This window comes from Rhinolophus sinicus, linkage group LG15, assembly GCF_036562045.2.
Source record: "Rhinolophus sinicus isolate RSC01 linkage group LG15, ASM3656204v1, whole genome shotgun sequence".
Classification (NCBI taxonomy): Eukaryota; Metazoa; Chordata; class Mammalia; order Chiroptera; family Rhinolophidae; genus Rhinolophus; species Rhinolophus sinicus.
In genome coordinates, this window is record NC_133764.1 from 19,629,738 (window position 1) to 19,651,877 (window position 22,140).

Below are 22,140 nucleotides of genomic sequence, written 5' to 3' on the forward strand. Positions count from 1 at the left end.
TGCACTATTCTCTATTCAGGTGTTGTCAGTTAGCTAACCAAAGTCCAATGTGGCTGCCATTAGAAGTGCCTGTCGTCTCATCGATATATGGGCCCTCAGCCCTTCTAAGAAAGAAAGCCAGCATCCAAAACACAAGAATTTTCTACCTAAGAACTTGAAAGCTCTGACAAGCTTCAAATGATTAATCAAAGTTACATTCCAACATTTAGTCATTATTTCTTATGTTCTCAAAAGAGATACTTCTGAACTAAATTATCTTATTCCACATAGAGTAGGAAAATGCAGTGATTCTGGTATATCAACAGATTTTTTTTTAAAGAACCCTTTACACACACACACTTGCATTTTTATTTTTAACCCTGTAATATTCCTTTTGGGGAAATCTAGCTTAAGAAAACTGTCCTAAATATAGAGAAAAATCTTATGTAGAAAGATATTCATTACTTTAGTTATAGTCACCAGTAAATGGTAATAGACCAATAGGAGAATGGAATATAATACAGATATTTAAAGTGATGTTTCTATAATTTATGGAAAAGTCATTACATAATAGTAAGTTTTTAAAAGGATATAAAATTAAGTAAATTACATACATTGTGTTTATAGCTATGTAAGAAATATATAGAAAAAATTCTAAAAGAAAATACCTCAAATTTTAATTAATTGCTTTAGGTGATGGGATTCTGGGTGATTTTTTTTCTTCCTACTTTTGCACATACCTTATAATGAACATATATTACCTTTTTAATACTAAAAAAGATACGAAGAAGAAAGAAAAAGTATGCGGTAAGATATTATAATGTATTCTAAAATGATGTTTTATGTGAGTCAGTTTGGAAGAATTATACTTTTGAATTGTGGAAGAATTATTTTTGCTTGAATTTAGAAGTGAACTGGGAAGCAGCTTTATGAAACTGTTACTCTGCTTCTACTTGAGACCAAAAATGACAAACTTGACTCAGTGCTTAATACTTACAGAATACAGTTAAGATTGCACTATTCTCTATTCAGGTGTTGTCAGTTAGCTAAGCAATGACAAATGTGCCTTCCATTATAAATGCTTTCTCCTTTATACATGGAGCCTGGTTAACGCAGCCTTTAAATGTACCTGGTAAAGGCATAAAGTAGTTCTCAAAGTAGCTTTCTTATGTGTAGAAGTTTAGTTTTCCATGTCTGAAAGCACCTGAAACAACTACTACAACATTGATAGAATCATTGAAATATATTTAATGAGTTAATAGTTGCCTTGAGTTTTTAACTAGCTATGTCTTGAGCACATATCTATATTGTTTGTCACATATAAATAGGAACAGCTTTCAGTCCATCATGTTACATGTTTTGCCTATTGAAAGCTATACTGTAGCTTGGGAAAAATAATAATTAGTATCTTGAAATATAAGAGAAAACTAAGCCATAAAGTCAGTCAGAATATATTATTTTGTGAATGGTAATACTTTCTTAAAATACAACAAAGGGAGCTAGCTATGTGCAGCAGATTCCATACTTGAATATTTATGAGAAATTATTTTGACTGATTTCAATGTGATTACCGTTAACTTTAGTCCTAACCACTTTCTTTGCTTAAGTTAGAAAATCAATGTAAAAAATTTTTAGAAAAATCCTCCATCAGTGAAAATGCATGAAAAACTCAGAGACCAAAACTTGAAGGAAAAGCTCTAATGCACTTTTAGCCTGTGTTCTCACTTTAAATTCTGTACATCTTTGTTAACTTGGAGTCTTGGAGTTGTAAACTTTGAAATTCTCATCATAGGTCCATGACAGTCCATGAGTTTGGGATGTTGGACTCAATTTTTCACAGATGTATTTTGTAGTTTTTGGTAGTCTGAAATTAGGAGCGCCTGTAAACTTCATGACTAACAGTTGTTAGCCTCATTTTGAATGAATACTTAAGGTCACCACATATTGTCAGGTACTGCTTAGGGTATTGGTTTCAAGGGTTTCTCCTAGTGTTTTGGACATACCCAGGCCAGCCTCTGAGGGCTATATAGAGAATGTACATGACAGCCTTCGGTTTCCTTGCATAGCAGTCGAGTGTTTTAAAGAATACATAGAGATAGATTTCAAGTTTGGCAATTTGCTATAGAATACATTTATTTTAAATATAACAAGCATGGGATGCATCCTATAGGGTGGCAACTCAATTTCTGTGTAGGATGTTTAATGGAGAGATGTTATTTTCAGTCCCCTTCTTTTGTGAGCTCTGCTGTGAACCGCAAATTGTGTGCATGTGTGTACAAGGTTAAGAGCCCGGGTAGCAGAGTGGGGCGCCCTGCTGTTAGCAGACGACGAAGGCAGCGTCACTCACCAGGTGCACGCGGTCAGCATGGTGGAAGAGTCCATCTTCATGGGGTCATCTCATGGTCCACTTTTTCTTGAAGCCAGGTAACATTCCCCACGACCAGTAGGTTGGCCTTGTTGGAGTTTTTCCACCTGGAAAAACTAAAACCTAAGTATTCTCTTTCCTAACTTAAAACAATAAAACATTGGCTGTTGAAAGAACTAACTCGCAAGGTAGAATGAACCTGCGTTAGCACTGTACTTTGGGAAATTGGGAAATAAAAATTATGGAGGGAGTGACTTTTTTTTTTCTTTTTTTCTTTTTTTCTTTTTTTAGTAGACACTGGGGAGGATGAAAAATGGGAGTGCTGTGTGGTTTTGCTGTGGTGATAAGCATGGAGCAGTCTGGCTTGTTCAAGACTTGTTTCTAGGGATGTACAGATTGCGTTTTGTGATAACTAATCTGATTGTTCACTATTTGACTATTACTGAGGCAAAATAGTTTTGTACAATTTATATTTTTGGCTCTTAATTCTTTTGCATATGTCAGTGTCTTGGATTTTTTTTTTTAATGATGTCTGACTTTTGCTTCAAATCTGTTTGTTATCTTAGTTGTAAAATCACCTAAACTAGACAGTCACTCTAAGCTCTTAGTTCTGTAAGTTTTCTACATCACCTCAATTGTGTTCACTTAACTAAAATTTCAGTGACACTTGAATAATATCTTCCCAATCTTTGCTTTAGAGCTTTATCCTCTTCGCTTAAGCTGTCATACTTGAGACTCTTGAGGGTGCTTAGTAGTGGTATTAACTGAGCATGCTCACAAACTCCGTTGGTGGTACAGGCTGTCCCTGTGCTTGTCATGCACAGTATTGCTTTTTTTTATGTCATTTACCTTTCAGTCCATCATGTTACATTATGTCCTTTAGTTGGTGCCATTGTCACTGCCTGTCTAATACCAGGATTTGTTTATTTTTTGTTTTTGTTTTACTTTCTTTAATCAGCAGTAACCAAATTAATACAAACTGGAACATCTTCCCTACTCCCTTTGGTAAATTTTTATGGGGATCAGTGTTTCCAAAGTTGACTTTAAGCATTACTCTTAGAAAAGTATTGTCACTTGTCGCTTAACTGCTTACAAGATAGCTTTCAGTTCTTGGGGACTTGAGATTGCACTTTTAAGTTCCATGAAATTGGCTCTCAAAATTGTGAGATCTCAGTCTTACCTCTCATTTTGAAGGACCATGGTGGTATGAAAAAGTGGTAGGTTGATTTGTCTAAGTTCTCCATTTCCCATGTGATGAAAGTATATAAAATTTTACATGTTGTTTACTCCCAAATAGTAGCTAATTGTAAAGACATTTGTTTTTATTAATGTCTACACATTATAAGATGATTATCTAAGCAGTGTACATGTGGCTATATTGATGAATGGTTTTGGTAAGCATTACTGTATGCAATTAGCCTGACAAGTGTGCTAATACTTCCCTAAAAGTAGACTGTTAATATGACTGGTATTTTCATACTAATCGTGTTTTAAACATTAATTATATTTTCTGACTACAGGCACGTGACACAAGCTGACCTCAAGAGCTCCACGTTTTGGCTTCGAGCAAGTTTTGGTGCTACTGTTTTTGCAGTTTTGGGTTTTGCTATGTACAAAGCATTATTGAAACAACGATGATTAAAAAAAAAAAAAATACTGGCCCCTACCAAAAACAAATACTTTTATGTACATTCTGAATGCTTTAAATTCTGCTAGAAATATTGACATATTTATACATGCAGAGTTACTTTATTAATATTTATAATTCATGCATAAGAGTATTTTAATGATAGTTATAACTGCAGTATTGGCTAGCATATGGAAAGAAACAGCTTAACAGCCAAACTAAAATGGCTAAATTCCAGAGGCTAAAAGGGAATATTTTGTAAATAGTGTACATATTCAGGCACGATATGGTCTCCCAAATCTAGAAATGATGTTTCTAGTCATTTCCACATGGTATTGTTAGTGATCTCAGTTGGCTCACTGTCCTAGGTTTAAGTCAGCTCACAGATTCTATTTACTCACGGATCACTTATTTATTTCACATTTACTCAGAATGACTTGAGGGTTCTTGAAGTACACGAGGCACAATTTGCCATTTCTCTCCATTTGAAAAAAAAATAAAAAAATGAGTCATCGTCCGCTTACCAACACATCTTTCTTTCAGTCACTTAGGGCAAGCCAGCCTTGAAGCCATCATGCAGTCTAGAAAATTGTACAGCTGAGTATGAGGTTCTCCTTTAAAAGGAAGGAGTAAGCCAAAAGCAATTAGCAGAGGTGTTACCTATGTGATTATGTTGCTTCCTTTGTCAGTATGTTGAATTTTATAGCCCTTTCAATCAAATGAGAGAAAAGATTTGTATATTATCAATGTTTTTAGTTTAAATAAACAGTCACCATTACTACTACTGAATTTCCTCCCAAAGTGTAAAACATTCTATAATGGCTTTGTCTATTATAGTACATTACGGTAGCTGCATGTGTCATGAAGTGTTCTATATCTGGCTAGGATAATCTAGAAACAGCACTTTTTTAAATGGTAAAATAAATCTAATGAATATAAACTCATGATAAACCTATTTTTTCCATCATCGACCTTTTCAAGTATTTAAATAAATAACCACTGTGTACTGTGATCTTGAGTTTTTTGTCTTACAAAGTAAATATTTCTGTACGCTTGAGTGAAATCCTGTGGTTTCTATCTTTCTTACCTTGAAAATTATTTTTTATATAAAAAGATAATACTCATTAGGAAAGAAGACAAGTATGACTTGTACGTATAAGAGGAAATCTATTCTTAGAAAAGACCAATTGTTTTCCCCTACAACTACCTAATGTGGTTTCTGCTCTGATTTATATGTTCATTTTCTCTTTCAACATGTACTCTTCCCGCTTTGCTATTCTGAGGAATGTTTTCTCATGAGATCATACTTCTTGAACAGCTAGTAACAGCATAACTTACTAGCTATAAGCTTGTAAAATATGTGCCATATTTACTTGCATACTTCCCTGTGTCCCTCTCCCTCTTATTTTTATTCTAACTTTGAAAAAAAAGGAAAATTAAACAAAAATCTGGTGACTCCTAATTTTCATTATTTTCTGAGAGATTCCCATTTACCAAATAAATTTGTCAGTTACACAGCTTCCAAAGACAGTTACTTCTTTCCTTCCAGGTTCTTCCCTATTCAGACTAAAATATCATTTTAAATGAATATTCCTTATAGATTGTTGTGTTTGTGAGAAACAGGAAAGAAGGTAGTTTGTCAAGAGGTGAAAAGTGTTGTGTTTGTATAGTTTTTTCTCTTAATCTTTTTATTTGAAGCTTATGTGTCTGATACACAGAAGACAGATCTACAGTTGCCCTATGTCTCACCAGCTCTTGACATGTCTCCCTCTCTAAGCCTAAAGCCTTCCTCCTCTCCTGTCAGTCTAGGCGGGGGGGGGGGATTGCAAACAGAGTGCTCACCCGTTTCTCCTTTTTAACCTGTAGACTCATACGGATCTTTTTTGTTTCACATCCACTGTAGAGACTAGTTAATATGGAGAAATGCATGAATAAATATAGCAATAGGTTTCTTCTGGCTTTTACATTTGCTCAGAATATGCAAGCTGTAAGAGTACTAAGGAAAAATAAGGAAAACAGAAACTTGAAGGCTGAAAGGAAGTCTTGCACTTTGCACCAATTGCATTATCTTTTAAATGGACAGTTCTGAGGCTGCTTCCTACGATATTTTAATGAGTAGTGAGGGGTGGCCAGTTAGCTCAGTTGGTTAGAACGTGGCGCTAATAACACCAAGGTTGCCGGTTCGATCCCCGCATGGGCCACTGTGAACTACACCCACCTTAAAAAAAAAAAAAAGAATAGTGAGGCAGTGACGTGGAGAAGCATCACTTTGAAGGCCTGTAGTCCTATGGCATAATGTAGTAACTTAGCCTCACTTCGCACATCAAAGGGCTCTTGCTTTTGTCTTTCTTTCTCTTTCACGGTGAACCAAACCCTGAGCAATATCCCATATTGTTGGAGCTTATAAGTGCTACAGTAGGAGTGGGCTCTGATGATAGGATATTTGGGGAGCATGTGTCCATTCTGAAATGGTCTATAAAAGAGGTGGTAGGGGGACTGTGGGGATCTCTGCGTATCTGTGCATCACCTGTCAGGCAAACGCACCAAAGAAGAAGGTGTACTGATGAGCCAGTCCTGAATGATTGAGAACTTTTCTGACCTGAGGAAAGGCAACTGCATAATGACTACAGTGTTTCCCCGAAAATAAGACCTAACCGGACCATCAGCTCTAATGCGTCTTTTGGAGCAAAAATTAATATAAGACCCGGTCTTCTTTTACTATAAGACCGGATCTTTAATATAATACAATACAATACAATATAATACTGGGTCTTATATTAATTTTTGCTCCAAAAGACGCATTAGAGCTGATGGTCCGGCTAGGTCTTATTTTCGGCGAAACATGGTACCAAGGGGGAAACAGAGGTAGGTGCTTACACCCTGTGTGGAGCGTAAGTCTTTCCTAAACAGGCCGCCAGAACAGAACTGGTGTTAGCTTTGATACCCCTTTTATCTGAATTGTACTTGTAAAAGTCAATATAAAAGTGCCTTTCAATATACGTGCAAATCTTAGAAATGAGCATGTGACCTAGTTTTCATTAACCCATTTATTTGGCCATCATCCTTTAATTTTTAATAGACTGTGTATTTAGGAAGCTGATTTGGGGGCAAGGTACTTTTTGAGAAATATCACATACCAAGATGCTAAATTTATTTGCTGTTTACAGTATGAGAATGCTTCACACAGGCAGCCTGACGGCTCCAAAACCCTTGATCCCCAGCTTCGCCGTCCCAGTAACCCACTTGTTAAAACTGCTAAGCTTGCAAGTAATTCTTATCTTCTTATGACTATTTATCAAAAGTCTCCAGTGAGAGCGAACGTCTGTTGTCTGTTTGGCCCTCAGCTCTGTGGCAGTCTCGCCTGTGAGTATCACAGTAATGTATCTCAGCTCTCTCTAGCACATCCCAAACTCAAAAACTGTGTCCCCTTGCCTCCCGTGGCACCCTCACACTTGTCAGGCCGTTTGTCCCAGTTCTTTTATTTTGGTTCAGGACGTATAGACACCTTACTAGAAGGTGAGATTTTGACATCATTAGAAAACACTTCCTAACTTCATAGTGCCATTCTGGTTCCTAGCTGTATTTTCCAATGATGGACTTTGATCTATAGATGTTATCTTCTCCTTTAGCAGAGAGAGTTGCAGAAGTCAGTGAAATTCAGGGATTGTCCTTCCTTCTGGGTTTGAAAGCTGCATGCTGATGCATACACACAAGGAAGCATTGCCTGCATTACCTTCATGCATTGAGATACAAATTCCACAAGAACGCTTTTTCTTCTTTCAGTATTTTCCTACTCCTATTCTACACATAAGTCTTTTGTAACCAAATAACCCTTGGAAGTGTTTATTATTAGAATGCTATGGGTATATATGCTATCGTATAACTTATGGGTCACAGACCTTTTCAGTAAAGGGCCAGATAGTAAATATTTCAGATTTTTGCAGCTACTCAACTGTCAAGCAAGAAAGCCATAGATGATATGATACGTAAACAAATGAGCATGACTGCATTCCAATAAAACTTTACTTATAGGCACTGAAATTTGTATTTTATATAATTTTCACTTGTCACAAAATAGTCTGATTATTTTGAACCCCTTAAAAATGTAGAAACTATTCTTAGTTCACAGGCTGTACGCAAACAGGCTGTGGGCCAGATTTGACCAACCCCTGGTGTAACTGATGAATACATAGTAGTAAATGCACAGCAGCATTTACTATTAGCTAAAAAATTTTACCTGGTTGTTTTGGAATTTGAAAAAGTATAATACTAGGAAGTACTTAAAACTACTTTGTAGTCATGTTTTGTTGGTAGGGAAACAGATTGGACCGGTAACAGGTTTTTGATTTGTTTCACTTTTTTAGTGATGATTTTCTTCGCTAGAACCTGGTGCCCTGGCCAAGCTGGGCTCACCTGGAGGGCACGTGGCACTCAGAAAGGAAAGGGAGCATCAGCTCCACTTGCTCTGAGCACTCAGCTGGAATTATTCTTTTGGTACATTATCCATGTTTGTTTTCCATGTGTCCAATTGTGTGTAATTGGCATCTCTGGAAGGTAAAAGGATCCCACAAGAATATTCAGATTGAACTCTAGTTACCTGGAGACTCTATCACCCTGTGTGCATGACGGTGTGATAATACTTCTTACTTCTTTAGGTTTGAGAGTCAAAATTGCAGAGCTGAACGAGACCACAGAGGTCATCTCTCCAACTCCATCCTTGTATAGCATAACTGAGCACAAGCAGTAGCAGTGACTTCCCTGGAGCCATGCTGTCTGTGCTGAGCCTGGACTGGAGCCCAGGGGTCCTGACTGCAGGCCCCCTCCCTTGTAGGAGCCAGCCCTTAACAGCTGGACTTGATGCTGCTGTACCTTTAGTAAAATGTGCTGTATGTTACAGTGTAAAAAGTCAGGCCTAAGAAAAAATGAGAAAGAAAAAAAACCAATAAAGAGTTTTGACATCTCTACTCCTAAAAAGCGTTAAAGTTGGCAAAGCAAATTTTCTGAAAGCCATTCAATTCCTCAGAGGCGTTTTGCCTTTACTTCTGGTAGCTGTCACCAGGTAATTGGTGGTGTCTATTGAGAGGAGTGCAGGCTTAGTGGTTAGGTTTAAATAATGGCAGGTACAAATAATGGAGGGAAGTAGAGAGGTAACTATTCTTTTAAAAGCACTCTTTATGATTTTTGGTTATTTGTCCTTAAATTGTTAATTTTTAAGAAAATGCTCCTTCAGCTTTTATTTGTACATGGAAAAATACCTTGTAACAGGCATTATTAGAGGGGAAAACGCCTGGATTATGGTTTTGTCATTGACTGAACTGCTTATCTCCACTTCTCTAATCTGCCTCTGGGATTTCTGTAATTCCAGTCTCCTGTGTACTTCCAGCCACTTCCGTGTACCATTTAGAACAGAAGTGGCAGAGTGTGTCTTCACATATCCACTTAACTCTTTTTTACTGATTTCCTCTCTTATTTTTCCCCACAAGGTATGGTCACAACACCTGGGACCTTGTAAGGAATACAGTTTTTAGGCCCTACCCCAAATCTACTGAATCAGAACCTTTGAAGCGGGGGCCCAGCCAAATCTGTGTTAGTTAACAACCCCTGCCCCCCACCCCACCCCACCCCTGGAATGCTGATGTGTGCTCCTGTGAGAACCACTGCACTAGACACTGAGGAAGTCAAAGTAGTTCAATACACAGCTTTTGCCCTCAAAGAGTTTACAGTCTGTTTGGATAGCTAAGTTAACAATGGTTAAGTTTGGGTTTTTTTTGAGACAATAAATTATACATAAGTATAATTTGATTTAAAAAAAGCACAAACTCTTTAGTGTCTTCCCTTCCTCTTCTGATAAAACTCAGATCTTAAGGTGGTATACAGGACCCTGCAGACCTGGCTCCAGACCTTTGCAGCCAAATCTGTACTCCCGTTGACTACTCTCCAGCCAAAGAGATCTTTCAGTCCTAAGAATGCACCTTGCTCGCTATTGGGCGCTTTGCAGATGCTCCTCTGTCTCCCAGCTCCTCATCCTTTAGGTCTCAGGAGGGTCAAGGCCAGGTTGCTGGTGTCCAGGAGCTGAGTCTTGGTGTTAAGATGCACCTGTCCACTTCATCACCCAGTTCTCAGCATGGTACCCCTGTCCTCACCTGTGCTTTGTCCAGGGACCGTCTATTGACCCTCTCTAGAGATTCCATTAAGGGTTTGGAGCAGAGGACTGACAAACTAAGCAGGTCTCAGCAGCAAATTGCTGTTTCTTTCCCCTGTCCCTGAGGTGCTGAACCCAGGGTAGCTGACCAGTCTCCGTCCTGCTTGCCTGTGTCTTCCTGGCAGTGAACTGAGTCCCTAGTCTGAGCCCCGTCTGCCACCTTCCTGCCTAAAGTTCCCAGGTGGGGGATACATATCAATCTGCTTGTGTCTAACTTAATTTTCTTGATTTATGTAACTCTTGAGAAGCAGCTTTACTCAGGCACTGCAGCCCGTGTGGAAACACTGACTAGCAGCCCTGGAAACGAAATCATCCCTCAGTGGTGTTGGAAATTCACTAGGTTGCAAGTGGGAAGAGCAGAAAAGCACAGACTTAGACGCTAAAAGTCAAGTTTGAATCCCAACTTTGCCACATTCATTGTGCAAATGACTTGACTTTTCTGTTTTTCTCTCTTGAAAATGAAGATTGGGATCGTTGTGCACGTTCACTGAGCTCCGTCCCTGGTGGATGTTATTTCACCTTCCTCCTTCCCCAGAACAGGAAATCTGAGTCCCCACAGCAAGCACCACAGGATGGCAGCTTCTCCCCCTCCTGCACTTTGAGCAGAGCTGAACCATTATGTCTGGGAAGGCAGGAGAAGCATGGGTGACAGCCAGCTTTTTTTTTTTTTTTCTCCATGTATCTGAGAAATGTCTTATTAAGCTGTTGAGTATTGGGGCCAATAAAATGTCCCTCACCCCTTTTGTCTTGGCAGGCAGCACAAATAGCTGAATTTCCTATCTTGCTAGCTACTTGCTCGGTCTCCCGCTGGCTATTTGACCTCTGCTCAACCTATAGAGTGTTACTGTACCCCAAGGTTCTGTCTTGAGTTTCCTTATCTTCTCTATATAAACTGTCTCGAGGTGGTCTCGTTGAGTATCTTGATTTTATTTTTTTAACTTTTTGAACTAATTTGAAGCATTTTAAATGTTATAAAAGTTATAAATATTTAGAAAGTTATAATAGGAATTACCTGTTCTGGCCATTTCATATAAATGGAGTCATGCAATATGTGGTCTTTTGTGGCTGACTTTCATGTAGCATGTTTTCAAGTTTCATCCACGTTGTAGCATGTATTAATATCTACCATTACTTTCGCTCTCTTTTTTTGGATGACTAATATTCCATTGTATGGATATATCACATCTATTCATCAGTTGATGTACAGTTGTATTGCTTCTACTTTTTGACTCATTTGAATAACGTTCCTATGAAAATTTGTATGCAAGTGTTTGTGTGGACATGTTTTCATTTCCTTTGCGTATATACCTAGGAGTGGAATTATTGGGTCCTTTGGTAAGTCTTTTTAATGTTCTGAGGAACTGCCAAACTGTTTTCCAAAGTGGCTGCACCATTTTTTGTCCTCACCAGCAATGTATGAAGGTTCTAGTGTCTTCACATCCTTACGAACATTTGTTATTATGTCTTTATTGTAATCATTCTGGTAAGTGTGAAGTGGTGTCTCATTGTGACTTTCACTATCACTGATCTTACCCAGAACAGTCATTACTGTGATATTTGCCAAATTTTCTACTTATATTATTTTTTCTACATTTATTAATTGGAATTGTACTGTAAGGGAGAACCATCTCTCTTCTCCCATTTATTTATTCAATTATTTATGTATTACTATATCAATGTGGACTTGTGGATATTTACTTTAGTCTATGGGTCAGAATCCATGACTATCGTTACTTATTTTGTTGCTCATCTGTTGTTATCCCAGATTTAGCCTTTGGAAGCTCCTTCATCTTGACTCCTGTGCCTTTCAACATGTGTCCATATCTTCTGAGCACTCCTTACGTTCTGGCCCTATAAGATGTTCCAGGCAACTGTGTGGTTCTCAGCCATCATCCTGTGCTTTCTGTCCTAGTCCTGGCACCAACCATTTCTCCAAAGAACCCTGTTTCATTTTATTGGAGAATAGTGTTTAGAAACCAAGGTCTTGGTGCTAGATATAGATTGTTGCTACTAGCAGCCCCTTGACTTTAAATTCAATCTCCCAAGCACCACCAAATAGGTACTGCCAGCCTTGACTCATTCTAGAAATCCACACTCCTATTCCCAGTTCACAGCCTGTTTCCTCTCAGATGTCTGAGGCACCTTAAACAGAGCCCTTATTATCCAGTACTAACTGTCCCTTACCCAGTTTTCCCATTTTGGCAAATACACTACCTTTTACATAGTTGCTTAAGGCAAAAATCTGGATGTTATCTTCTCCTTACCACACATGCAGTCTGTTAAGAAGTCCTATTTACTTCCAAAACATGTATGTGTCCACTTACCTTCATATCCCCTACTAACTACCACCTAAGTCCAGACCACCGCGACTTCCCGCCTGGAGTAAATGCAAGTTAACTTCCTGTTGATTTCCCACTTCCATTCTTTTCCTTCTAAAATCCATTCTCTGCAGCAGCCATCTTGCCCCAACTGTGCTTAAATTATCTCAGTGTTTTCTTGTCATAAGTAAAACCCAGACTCCTTGCCCAACCTTATAAAACCTACCTGTCTGCTCCTTGCCTGCCTCCCCGGGACCTTAACCATTTCTGAACTTATTGTGTGCCTGCTTCATTCTTGTCACTCACATCTCAGCTTAAATGTCATTCACATCTCAGCTCCCCAGAGAAGAACATTTCCAGACCATCTAATCTCAATAAGCTCACAAAAACATCACCCAGAATTCTTAGCATCTCACCCCCTGTGTTTGTTTCTTTTTTTTTTCTCTCATGGGTATTCCTTTATTTGTTGTGTCTCCCCCTTACTAACATGTAAGCGTTGTGAAAGTAGGACCTCGTCTGTCTTTTTTTAATAGGATATAGCTGACATATAACATTATGTTAGTTTCAGGTGATAACATAATGATTCAACATTTGTGTATTTGTGAAGTGATCACCACAGTAAGTCTAGTTAACATCTGTCATCATACATAGTTATAATTTTTTTTCTTTTGATGAGGACTTTTACGATTTTTCTCTTAGCAATTTTCAAATATGCAATACAATATTATTAACTATAGTCATGCTGTGCATTACATCCTCACGACACATTTATAACTGGAAGTTTTTAGCTTTTGACCCATTTCACCCACCACCTACCACCCACCCCCTGCCTCTAGCAACCACCAATCTGTTCTCTGTATCTATGAGCTCAGATTTTTGTTTTTGTTTTTTAGATTCTACATATAAGAGAGATCATATGGTATTTGTCTTTCTCTGTCTGACTTATTTAACTTAGCACAATGCCCTCAAGATTTATCCATGTTGTTGCAAATGACAAGATTTCATTCTTTTTTATTGCTGAGTAATTTGCTATTGTATATGTGTACCACATCTTTATCCATTCATCCACCGGTGAACACGTATGTTGTTTCAATATCTTGGCTATTGTAAATAGTGCTGCAGTCAACATGGGGACGCATATATCTTTTCGAGTTAGGTATTTTCATTTTCTTTGGATAAATACCCAGAAGTGGAATTGCTGGATTGTGTGGTAGTTCTATTTTTAATTGTTTGTGGAACTTCCATGCTGTTTTCCATGGTGGCTGCACCATTTACATTCCCACCATCAGGGCACAAGGATTCCCTTTTCTCCACATCCTCGCCAGCATTTGTTGTTTCTTGTCTTGTTGATGGCAGCCATTCTAACAGGTGTGAGGTGGTATCTCACTGTGGTTTTGATTTACATTTCCCTGATGATTAGTGATGTGGAACATCTTTTCATGTACCTGTTGACCATCTGTATATCTTCTTTGGGAAAATGTCTATTCAGATCTTTTGCCCATTTTTAAATCAGAGTGTTTAGGGTTTTTTTGCTATTGAGTTATATAAGTTCTTTATATATTTTAGATATTAACCCCTTTAGAGATATATGATTTGGAAATACTTTCCCCCATTCAGTTGGTTTCCTTTTCATTTTGTTGGTGATTTCCTTTGTTCTGCAAAAACATTTTAGTTTGATGTAGTCTCACCTGCTTATTTTTGCTTCTGTTTCCTTTGCTTTTGATGTCAGATTCAAATACCATCACCAAGACCGATGTTTGGTGTCTGAACAATACTCGGCATATAGTCAGTGCTCAATAGATATATAGAGATAGAGATAGAGATAGAGATAGAGATAGAGATAGAGATAGAGATAGAGATAGAGATAGATAGATAGATAGATATATTTTAATAAATTTTATTGGGGAATATTGGGGAACAGTGTGTTTCTCCAGGGCCCATCAGCTTCAGGTCATTGTCCTTCAACCTAGTTACGGAGGGCGCAGCTCAGCTCCAAGTCCAGTTGCCGTTTTCAGTCTTAGCTGCAGGGGGCGCAGGCCACCATCCCATGTGGGAATCGAACCGGGGCCCTGTTGTTGAGAGCTTGTGCTCTAACTAACTGAGTGACCCGGCTGCCCCTAGATACTTTTGAAAGAATGAATAAACAGGCACATAAATGAACTTCAGCTATTTGCCTTAAAACTCTGTGGGCATCAGTGCAGCTTAGTAGACTAAGTGTGGATGTAAAACTGAAGGGAAACCCAAATATTTCCTGCTGAGGTAACTCCTGACAGCTGAGCTATGGGGCGGGCCCTCAGCAAAGCCAACTACTATAGAATGACGGACTAAGATAATTCTGATCCAGGGGGCACAGGCCTCTGAGCTTCTCTTCAAGTTATCTGGTCACCTAGGCTCTTTGGCCTGATCTCAGTGACCTCTCTCCTACTGCTACACTTCACAGTAGGGATTTCATAATGCTTGGTCAGTCACTCACTCAGAAACATGCATTTGGAAGTGCCTGTGTATGAAGGGCCGGGCTGGGTGTTGTAAGAAACAAAAATGAAACAGTTAAGGGGGGGGGGGGGGTGCTATAATGGAAGATTTTTATCTTCCAAAAGGTAATATGTAAATAAGTGTCTGTACAGGTAGAAAATGATAAAAACTGTTTAGGTAAAATACAGCGGGAATTCAAGCAATGGAGGAATTTTCTCAAATTGAGAAGTTCCAAAAAAGCTTTATGGAGGAGGTCGTGCTCAACTTGGACCTTGAACAATTCATACATAAGTATTTAGTTAGTTTCACTTGGGCCAAAAGGGTTCAAGTTCCTGTGTGTCTCATACTTCTGGGCTGGAGATCACCAATCACCTCTTTGAAGGAATTTCCTCTAGCGTAGTATGTAAAAATTTAGACACACTTCTATAAAAAAATGTCAAAGTGGCAGCTGAATATGAAAAATATACTGTGTAATAATGGACTTGGAACAGAATAGGTGTTCATCTCAAGCAGCATGAAAGCCGTGTTCACCTGTTAGGTATACGTGACAACTGAAACGTGTACCAGATTATAAGCCAGGTGTAGATATAGCATCTGACATTGCAGTCAGGATCCTGCAACATTTTAGGATTTCTATTTTGGCAGCGAGAGTTACTGTTTACCAGAAATGACCTTCAAAACCCAAATGAAGAAGCTCTGCCTGGCCAGCAGTCAGTGAGAAAGAATTAAGAGAGGCATGTCACTTGCCAGAGACAGCCTTCCTTATGTGGCCAGGACGAAGGAGATCCCCACAACAAGGGCCCTGGGAAGTCAGCCAAGGAAGCTTGCCCTTGGGTGTCTCCTGCCTGGTTTCTCTGTGCCAGCAGAGCCACCTAACTTTAGAGCTCCCTGCTGCATGCACTCTCTTGGCTGAGCTTACACTTGTGCTAGATCAGACTTTTAAACTGATTTTCTCTTTATGAACCATACATTTTAGGACAGAAAATGGGTGGTTCTGAAAGGTGTCAGAGACTGGGATAGCTGTATTCGTTGCTTCTCTGGGTGCTTGTATAGAGAAGGAAGACACTGTCCTCTGGTTGTTCACCCAACCCACTATGGTTTCTGGTCTTTGAGATGCATTCCTATAAGGATTAACCTTCACCTGCTGGGTCCAGGGAACAGTTTAAGTGCTGCTCAATTTGTATTTTAACTAAAGGTCCCAAGAGCAAAAAGGAAACCCCTAGATCCTGACACTTCAAGCAAATCTAGTTCTGGGGGCATCGACAGATGAAGATTTAGACGAGCAGAAAACCCATTGTCATCCTGTCTTACCTTAGGTCCGTTCACATGTGCAGGGGTGCTTGGTGGGGTGGTATCCATTTCTTTCCTCTTTGTATGCTATTTAAGAGGTGCTTTCCCCACTCATCAATATGCATTCTTAAATTCCCATCCAGCAGGTTGCATTCCCATTCATTTTGTAGGCAGGATGGCCTTAGAAGGGTGCTCCTTCTCAAAGAGAAACCACAAAAAAGGCAACAACAGATCCTTCTGAGAGTGGCTATAGGGTTACAGCAGATAAGGGTAAAATGCCTATTTGGCTGATCACTGAGTCATTTGTCCTTTGACTTTTCAAAGTCCTGGAGTAGCAGGAGCCCAGCTGGCAGTGAGCTGGGGAACCCCTACCTGTGCTTCAAGCAGTGAGTAGTTTGGTGTGGAGGGTAAGGCAGTGGTCCCTTGGTTAAGCAATGATTCATGAGCCCTTGTAGAGGGCCGAACAGCATGGGAAATTCTGGGTTGCAAGATGGAAATGTGTGTGCATGCTTGTGCCTTCAGGGTAGTCTGAGGCCCTGGGGACTGAGAGGCAGAGCTCGATTCCCTCCCCCTTAAGTGTGGGCTAGACTGAGGGACTCCTCACGCACTTTGACCTCTTGCCAGGACAGAAATGGCGACGTGTTCAGAAGCATCAAGACTTGTTAGGTCTCAAGTTTTTCTCCCTCATTCCCTGCCCTGTACACAATGACCCAGAAGGGGCCACCCCCCTCCACCCACCTCAGGATCACACAGCTCCAGCCCATATGGGAATCCTGACCCTTGGAGGAAAACTGCTGACCTACAAACTCCCCCCATTCTGCTAGAATGCAGAGTTTTGACTGAATCAGTCCTTTCTTTGGGACCTGTTCTTCCAGCTTCATTTTCCTTCCTTTATTTCTAGAATTCTGAGAGCTGCACTGTTCCCTGTTCCTACCCATCGTTATTAAGGGAGCGATATGGAAACATTCCCATGGTAACAGTTTCATCTCAAAATATCTGGATGCTATTAGCTGCTTTCCCACTCCAGGGAAAAGACTAGATTCTTTTTTTTTCCCCCTGTCTTCATCCTCAGAGTACAGTTGACAGGTCCTGTCTACACTGCAGGGAGGCGTGCCCAGATCAGGAGCAGAGACAGGAAGCCCAAAGAGCCAGACTTGTTTCCTGACTGACTTCACTTTCTGAACAAAGGGGAAACATTTCAGAAACGCAAAATTAGATGATGTTCACACTGACCCAGGGAATTGCTGGTAGAAGCACTGATGAAAATACCAACTTCTCTGGGGAGAAATCATTAGCTAAGAACACATGAGATAGGCCAGCACAGACGTGGTTTAGAGCCCCACATGCCGCACGATTGTACTGCAGAGCAACGTGTTTGAGCGAATTCACATACACTCGTATGTGCTGATCATCGTTGGAGAGGCAGGGAGAGACAACGGGACAAGAAAGCATTATACTTTATAATATGCTTTATAGCTGGCAAGGGACTTTTCATATTGAGAGGGATGACAGAGGTGATGAATCACATTGGTTTTATGCATGTGTATTTGTTATCTCACAGTTTTGGTCGGTCAGAAATTTGGGAGCAGTTTCATTGGGTGGTTCCAGTTTAGGGCCTCTAATTAGGTTGTAATCAAACTGCCAGCCAGGGCTGCAGTCATCTGAAAGCTTGACTAGGGCTTGACTACGCTTGTCCAAGATGGCTCACTCACATGGCTTGTTGGCAGGAGGCCTCAGTTCCTTACCACGTGGGCCTCTCCCTAGAGGGCTGCTGGAGCGCCATGGTAGCTTGCTTCATCCTAGAGCAAGTGATCCAAGATGTAAAGAATGAGGAGGATGCTGCATTGTCTTTTAATGTCCTAGTCTCAGAGGACACACATTGCTTCTGCCATACTCTATGTGTTAGAAGTGCGTCCCTAAATCTAGCCCACACTTAAGGGGCAGGAAATCAAGCTCTGCCTCTTGAAGGAAGGAATATCAGAAGACTTTGTGAACATAAATTTTAAAACTGTCACATCATAGTAGTTACGAAAAAGTAGTGCTATATGTACTGATATGAAACAATCCCCAAGATATACATGCAGTGAAAACAGCAAGATACAGAACAGTGAGTAGGTTTAAATACCATTTGTGGTTTTAAAAAAACCGTGAGGGATATATATGTAAATACACACACAAATGCTTTCATATATACAGAGATTATTTATTTCTTGAATATACAATAAACTGGCCTCAAGGAAGAGGACTGAGGAAAAAGGTAGGAGAGAGATTTGCTTTCTGTACCTTTTGAATTTTATTTGTGCAACTATTACTCTTCAATAACAAAATAACATTTATTTTGAAAATAGATTCAAATAACAGAAATCAATAACACCGTTGGAAGAATTCAGGGTGAAAGAATGACCAGTTAGGGGTGGAATTAATTTGTAAAAGCTCCTGAGCAGATGATTTTTTGAGGATTGATTGGCTTGCTTGTTTATGTCCTTTGAAGCCAGTTCACTTTCTTGGAAGGCATTGTGTTAAGGCAGGAGGCTGTAAGCAAGATATTCAAGGAAAACAGACTGAGTTCTCTGCAAGAGGGCCCTTGGAAGAGAACTTCCCACACCCAACGTACCCTCTACCTGCATTTGTGCATGTCTGCTGTATTTTCTCGCCTGTTACTACAGATGGGCTGTTCTCAAGGCAGCCCCGTGATCTTCAGCTCTAGATTCCAGCCCCTCTCGCCTCCCGCAATCCTCTCCCTCTCTCTCTCTGTCTCTGTCTCTCTGTGTCTCTGTCTCTCCCTCCCTCCCTCTACCTTCCTCCCTCCCCATCTCTGTCCTGCATCAACTTTTTTCTGTCTCCTGAATCTTTCTATACAACTGTATTGTTATATCTGATAAATGAAAAGTAATCTTCTTGTCCCCATTCCTCTGTTCCCCTTCAAAGTTTCTCCAATGCCTCCTATCCAGTCTCTTTCAAATTGGAGATATAATTCCTACACCATAAAATTCACCTGTTTATGTAATTCATGGTATTTAGTATAGTCACAATTATCTAATTCAAAAACAGTTCATTACCAACCCCCCAAAAGAAATCCCATACACATTAGCATTGCCCCCCAACTCCGGGCAAATACTAGTCTACTTTATGTCTCCATGATTTGCCTATTCTGGATCTTTCACAGGTGGCGTCATACAATATGTGGACTTTTGTGTCTGATATTTTTCACTTAGCATGTTTTCAAAGTTCATTCATGTTATAGAATGTATCAGTACTTCATTCATTTTCATGGCCAAATAATATTCCATTGCATAGATATATCCACGCATGGATAAACACATTTTTGTTTACCCATTCCTCAATTAATGAATTTGGGGGTGGTTTCCACCTTTTGGTTATTATGAATAATGCTGTATGAACATTTGTATACAAATTTTTAGGTAGACATGCTTTCAATTCTCGAGTATAATTATACCTGTGAGTGGAATTGCAGGGTAATAAGGCAACTCATTTTTAACATTTTGAGTAACTGCCAGACTGTTTGCCAAAGTGGCTGCAACATTCCCACCATCCTTTCCCACTGTTAACACCTGCCATTGTCCATCTTTTTTATTATAGCCATCCTACTAAGTATGAAGTAGTATGTCATTGTTTTGACTTGTGTTTCTCTAGTGACTACTGATGTTGAGCATCTTTTCATTTACTTGCTGGTCATTTGTATGTCCTTGTTGGAGAAATCGATTTGAATACTTTGCCCATTTAAAAATTAAGTTATTTATCTTTTTATTATTAAGTTATAAGAGTTTGTTATATATTATGAATAGTAGACCCTTGTCAGATAAATGATTTGCAAATATTTTCTCTCATTCTGTGAGTTGTCTTTTCATTTTCTTGATACTCACTTTTGAAGCACGTAAGTTTTTTTTTTTTAAACAACACTGCCTTTCTTTTTTTTTGTTTTTCCTTTTATTGGGGAAGGGGAACAGGACTTTATCGGGGAACAGTGTGTACTTCCAGGACTTTTTCTTTTTTTTTTTTCCCCAAGTCAAGTTGTTGTCCTTTCAGTCTTAGTTGTGGAGGGCGCAGCTCAGCTCCAGGTCCAGTTGCCATTGCTAGTTGCAGGGGGCACAGCCCATCATCCCTTGTGGGAGTCGAACTGGCAACCTTGTGGTTGAGAGGACATGCTCCAACCAACTGAGCCATCTGGTAGCTCAGCGGCAGCTCAGCTCAAGGTGCCATGTTCAATCTTAGTTGCAGGGGGCGCTGCCCACCATCCTTTGCGGGACTTGAGGAATTGAACTGGCAACCTTGTGGTTAAGAGCCCATGAAGCACGTAAGTTTTTAATTTTAAAGAAGTTCAGTATATATACAGAGGGTACAAAAAAAATGTGTGCACGTTTTAAGAAAGGAAAAAAACTATTAGAATTATGCTGATGGTAACTACAATTTTAATACAGCTTTTTCCTTTCTTAAAATGTGTATACTTTTTTTTTTTTGGCACCCTCTGTATATTTTTTGCTTTGTTGCTGTGCTGTTGGTATCATATTGAAGAAACCATTGCCTAACCCAAAGTCACCAAGATTTACACCTATGTTTTCTTCTAGGAGGTTTTGCTCTTACATTTAGGTCGTTGGTCCATTTTGAGTTAATTTTGTATATTATGTGAGCTGAGGGGGTGGAGAGCAACTACATTTTTGTGTGTGTGGATATTTAGTTGTCCCAACACCACTTGTTGAAAAAACTGTCCTTTTCCTATTGAATAGTCTTGGCCCCCCTCTGGAAAATCAATTGGCCATAAATGTGAGGGTTTATTTTTCAATTCTATTTTATTGATTTGTATGTTTATCCTCATGCCAGTACCACATAGTCTTTATTACTATAGCTTTATAGTAAGTTTTGAAATCTGGGAGTTGTGAGTCCTCCAACTTTGTAGGTTTTTTTTTTTTTTTCAAGATTGTTTTGGTTATTCTGGGTGTCCATATGAATTTTAGGGTCAGTTTATGCAAAGAAGCCAGCTGGGATTTTGGTAGGGATTGCATTGAATTTGTAGATCAGTTGGGGAGTATTGTCATCTCAACAATACTAAGTCTTCTACTCAATGAACATGGAATGTCTTTCCACTTATTTAAGTCTTCTTTAGATTCTTTAACAATGTTTTATAGTTTTTAATGTATAAATCTTTTACCTCGTTGGTCAAATTTATTCCTAAGTATTTTATTCTCTTTGGTGCTATTGTAAATGAAATTGTTTTCTTCATTTCATTTTCAGATTATTCATTGCTAGTGTATAAAAATGAAATTGATTTTTTTTTCATTTATTCTTGTATCTTGGCACTATTATCTCTAATAGTTTGTGTGTATGTGTGTGTGTGTTTATTCCTTAGGATTTTCTATACATAAGATCATGTCATCTGTATGTAAAGAAAGTTTTAGTTTTACTTCTTCCTTTTCAATATGGATGCCTTGTATTTATTTTTCTTTTTAATTGCCCTGGCTACAACCCCAGTACAGTGTTAAATAGAAATGGTGAGAGTAGACATTTTTGTCTTGTTCCTGACCTTAGGGGGAAAACATTCCATCCTTTTAGGATGACATATGATGTTAGCTGTGGGTTTTTCATAGATCTCCTTTATCAGATTAAGTAAATTCCCTTCTATTCTTAGTTTGTTGAGTGTTTTCACCATGAAAGGGTATTTGGTTCTGTCAAATGTTTTTTCTGTATCTATTAAAGTGATCATTTGGTTTTTATTTTATAATCCATTAATGTGATGTATTTCATTAATTTTTGTATGTTGAACCAATCTTGCATTTCTGGAATAAATCCCACGTGGTCATGGTGGGAATTATATACAAAAAGTACCCAACATTCTTTTTATATATTGTTGGATTCAGTTTGCTAGTATTTT

At 39.0% G+C, this 22,140-nt stretch overlaps 1 protein-coding gene across 7 annotated transcripts in view; it reads left to right on the plus strand.

Annotated features, from left to right (window-relative positions):
* The window catches only part of RHOT1 (ras homolog family member T1), a 52,308-nt gene extending 47,325 nt beyond the window's left edge, over positions 1-4,983 (plus strand). For 3 of the 7 annotated variants that reach the window (XM_074320703.1, XM_074320706.1, XM_074320704.1), the window contains one exon: positions 3,865-4,983. Coding sequence is in view for 3 of the 7 variants with exons in the window: in XM_074320707.1 (XP_074176808.1) it covers positions 3,865-3,982 (118 nt within the window). In the remaining 4 variants the exon portion in view is untranslated. Of the gene's footprint in view, positions 1-2,259; positions 2,404-3,864 lie in introns of all 7 variants that reach the window. The other 4 variants (XM_074320708.1, XM_074320710.1, XM_074320705.1 and 1 more) reach the window with 3 other exon arrangements.
* Positions 4,984-22,140: the final 17,157 nt, after the last annotated feature.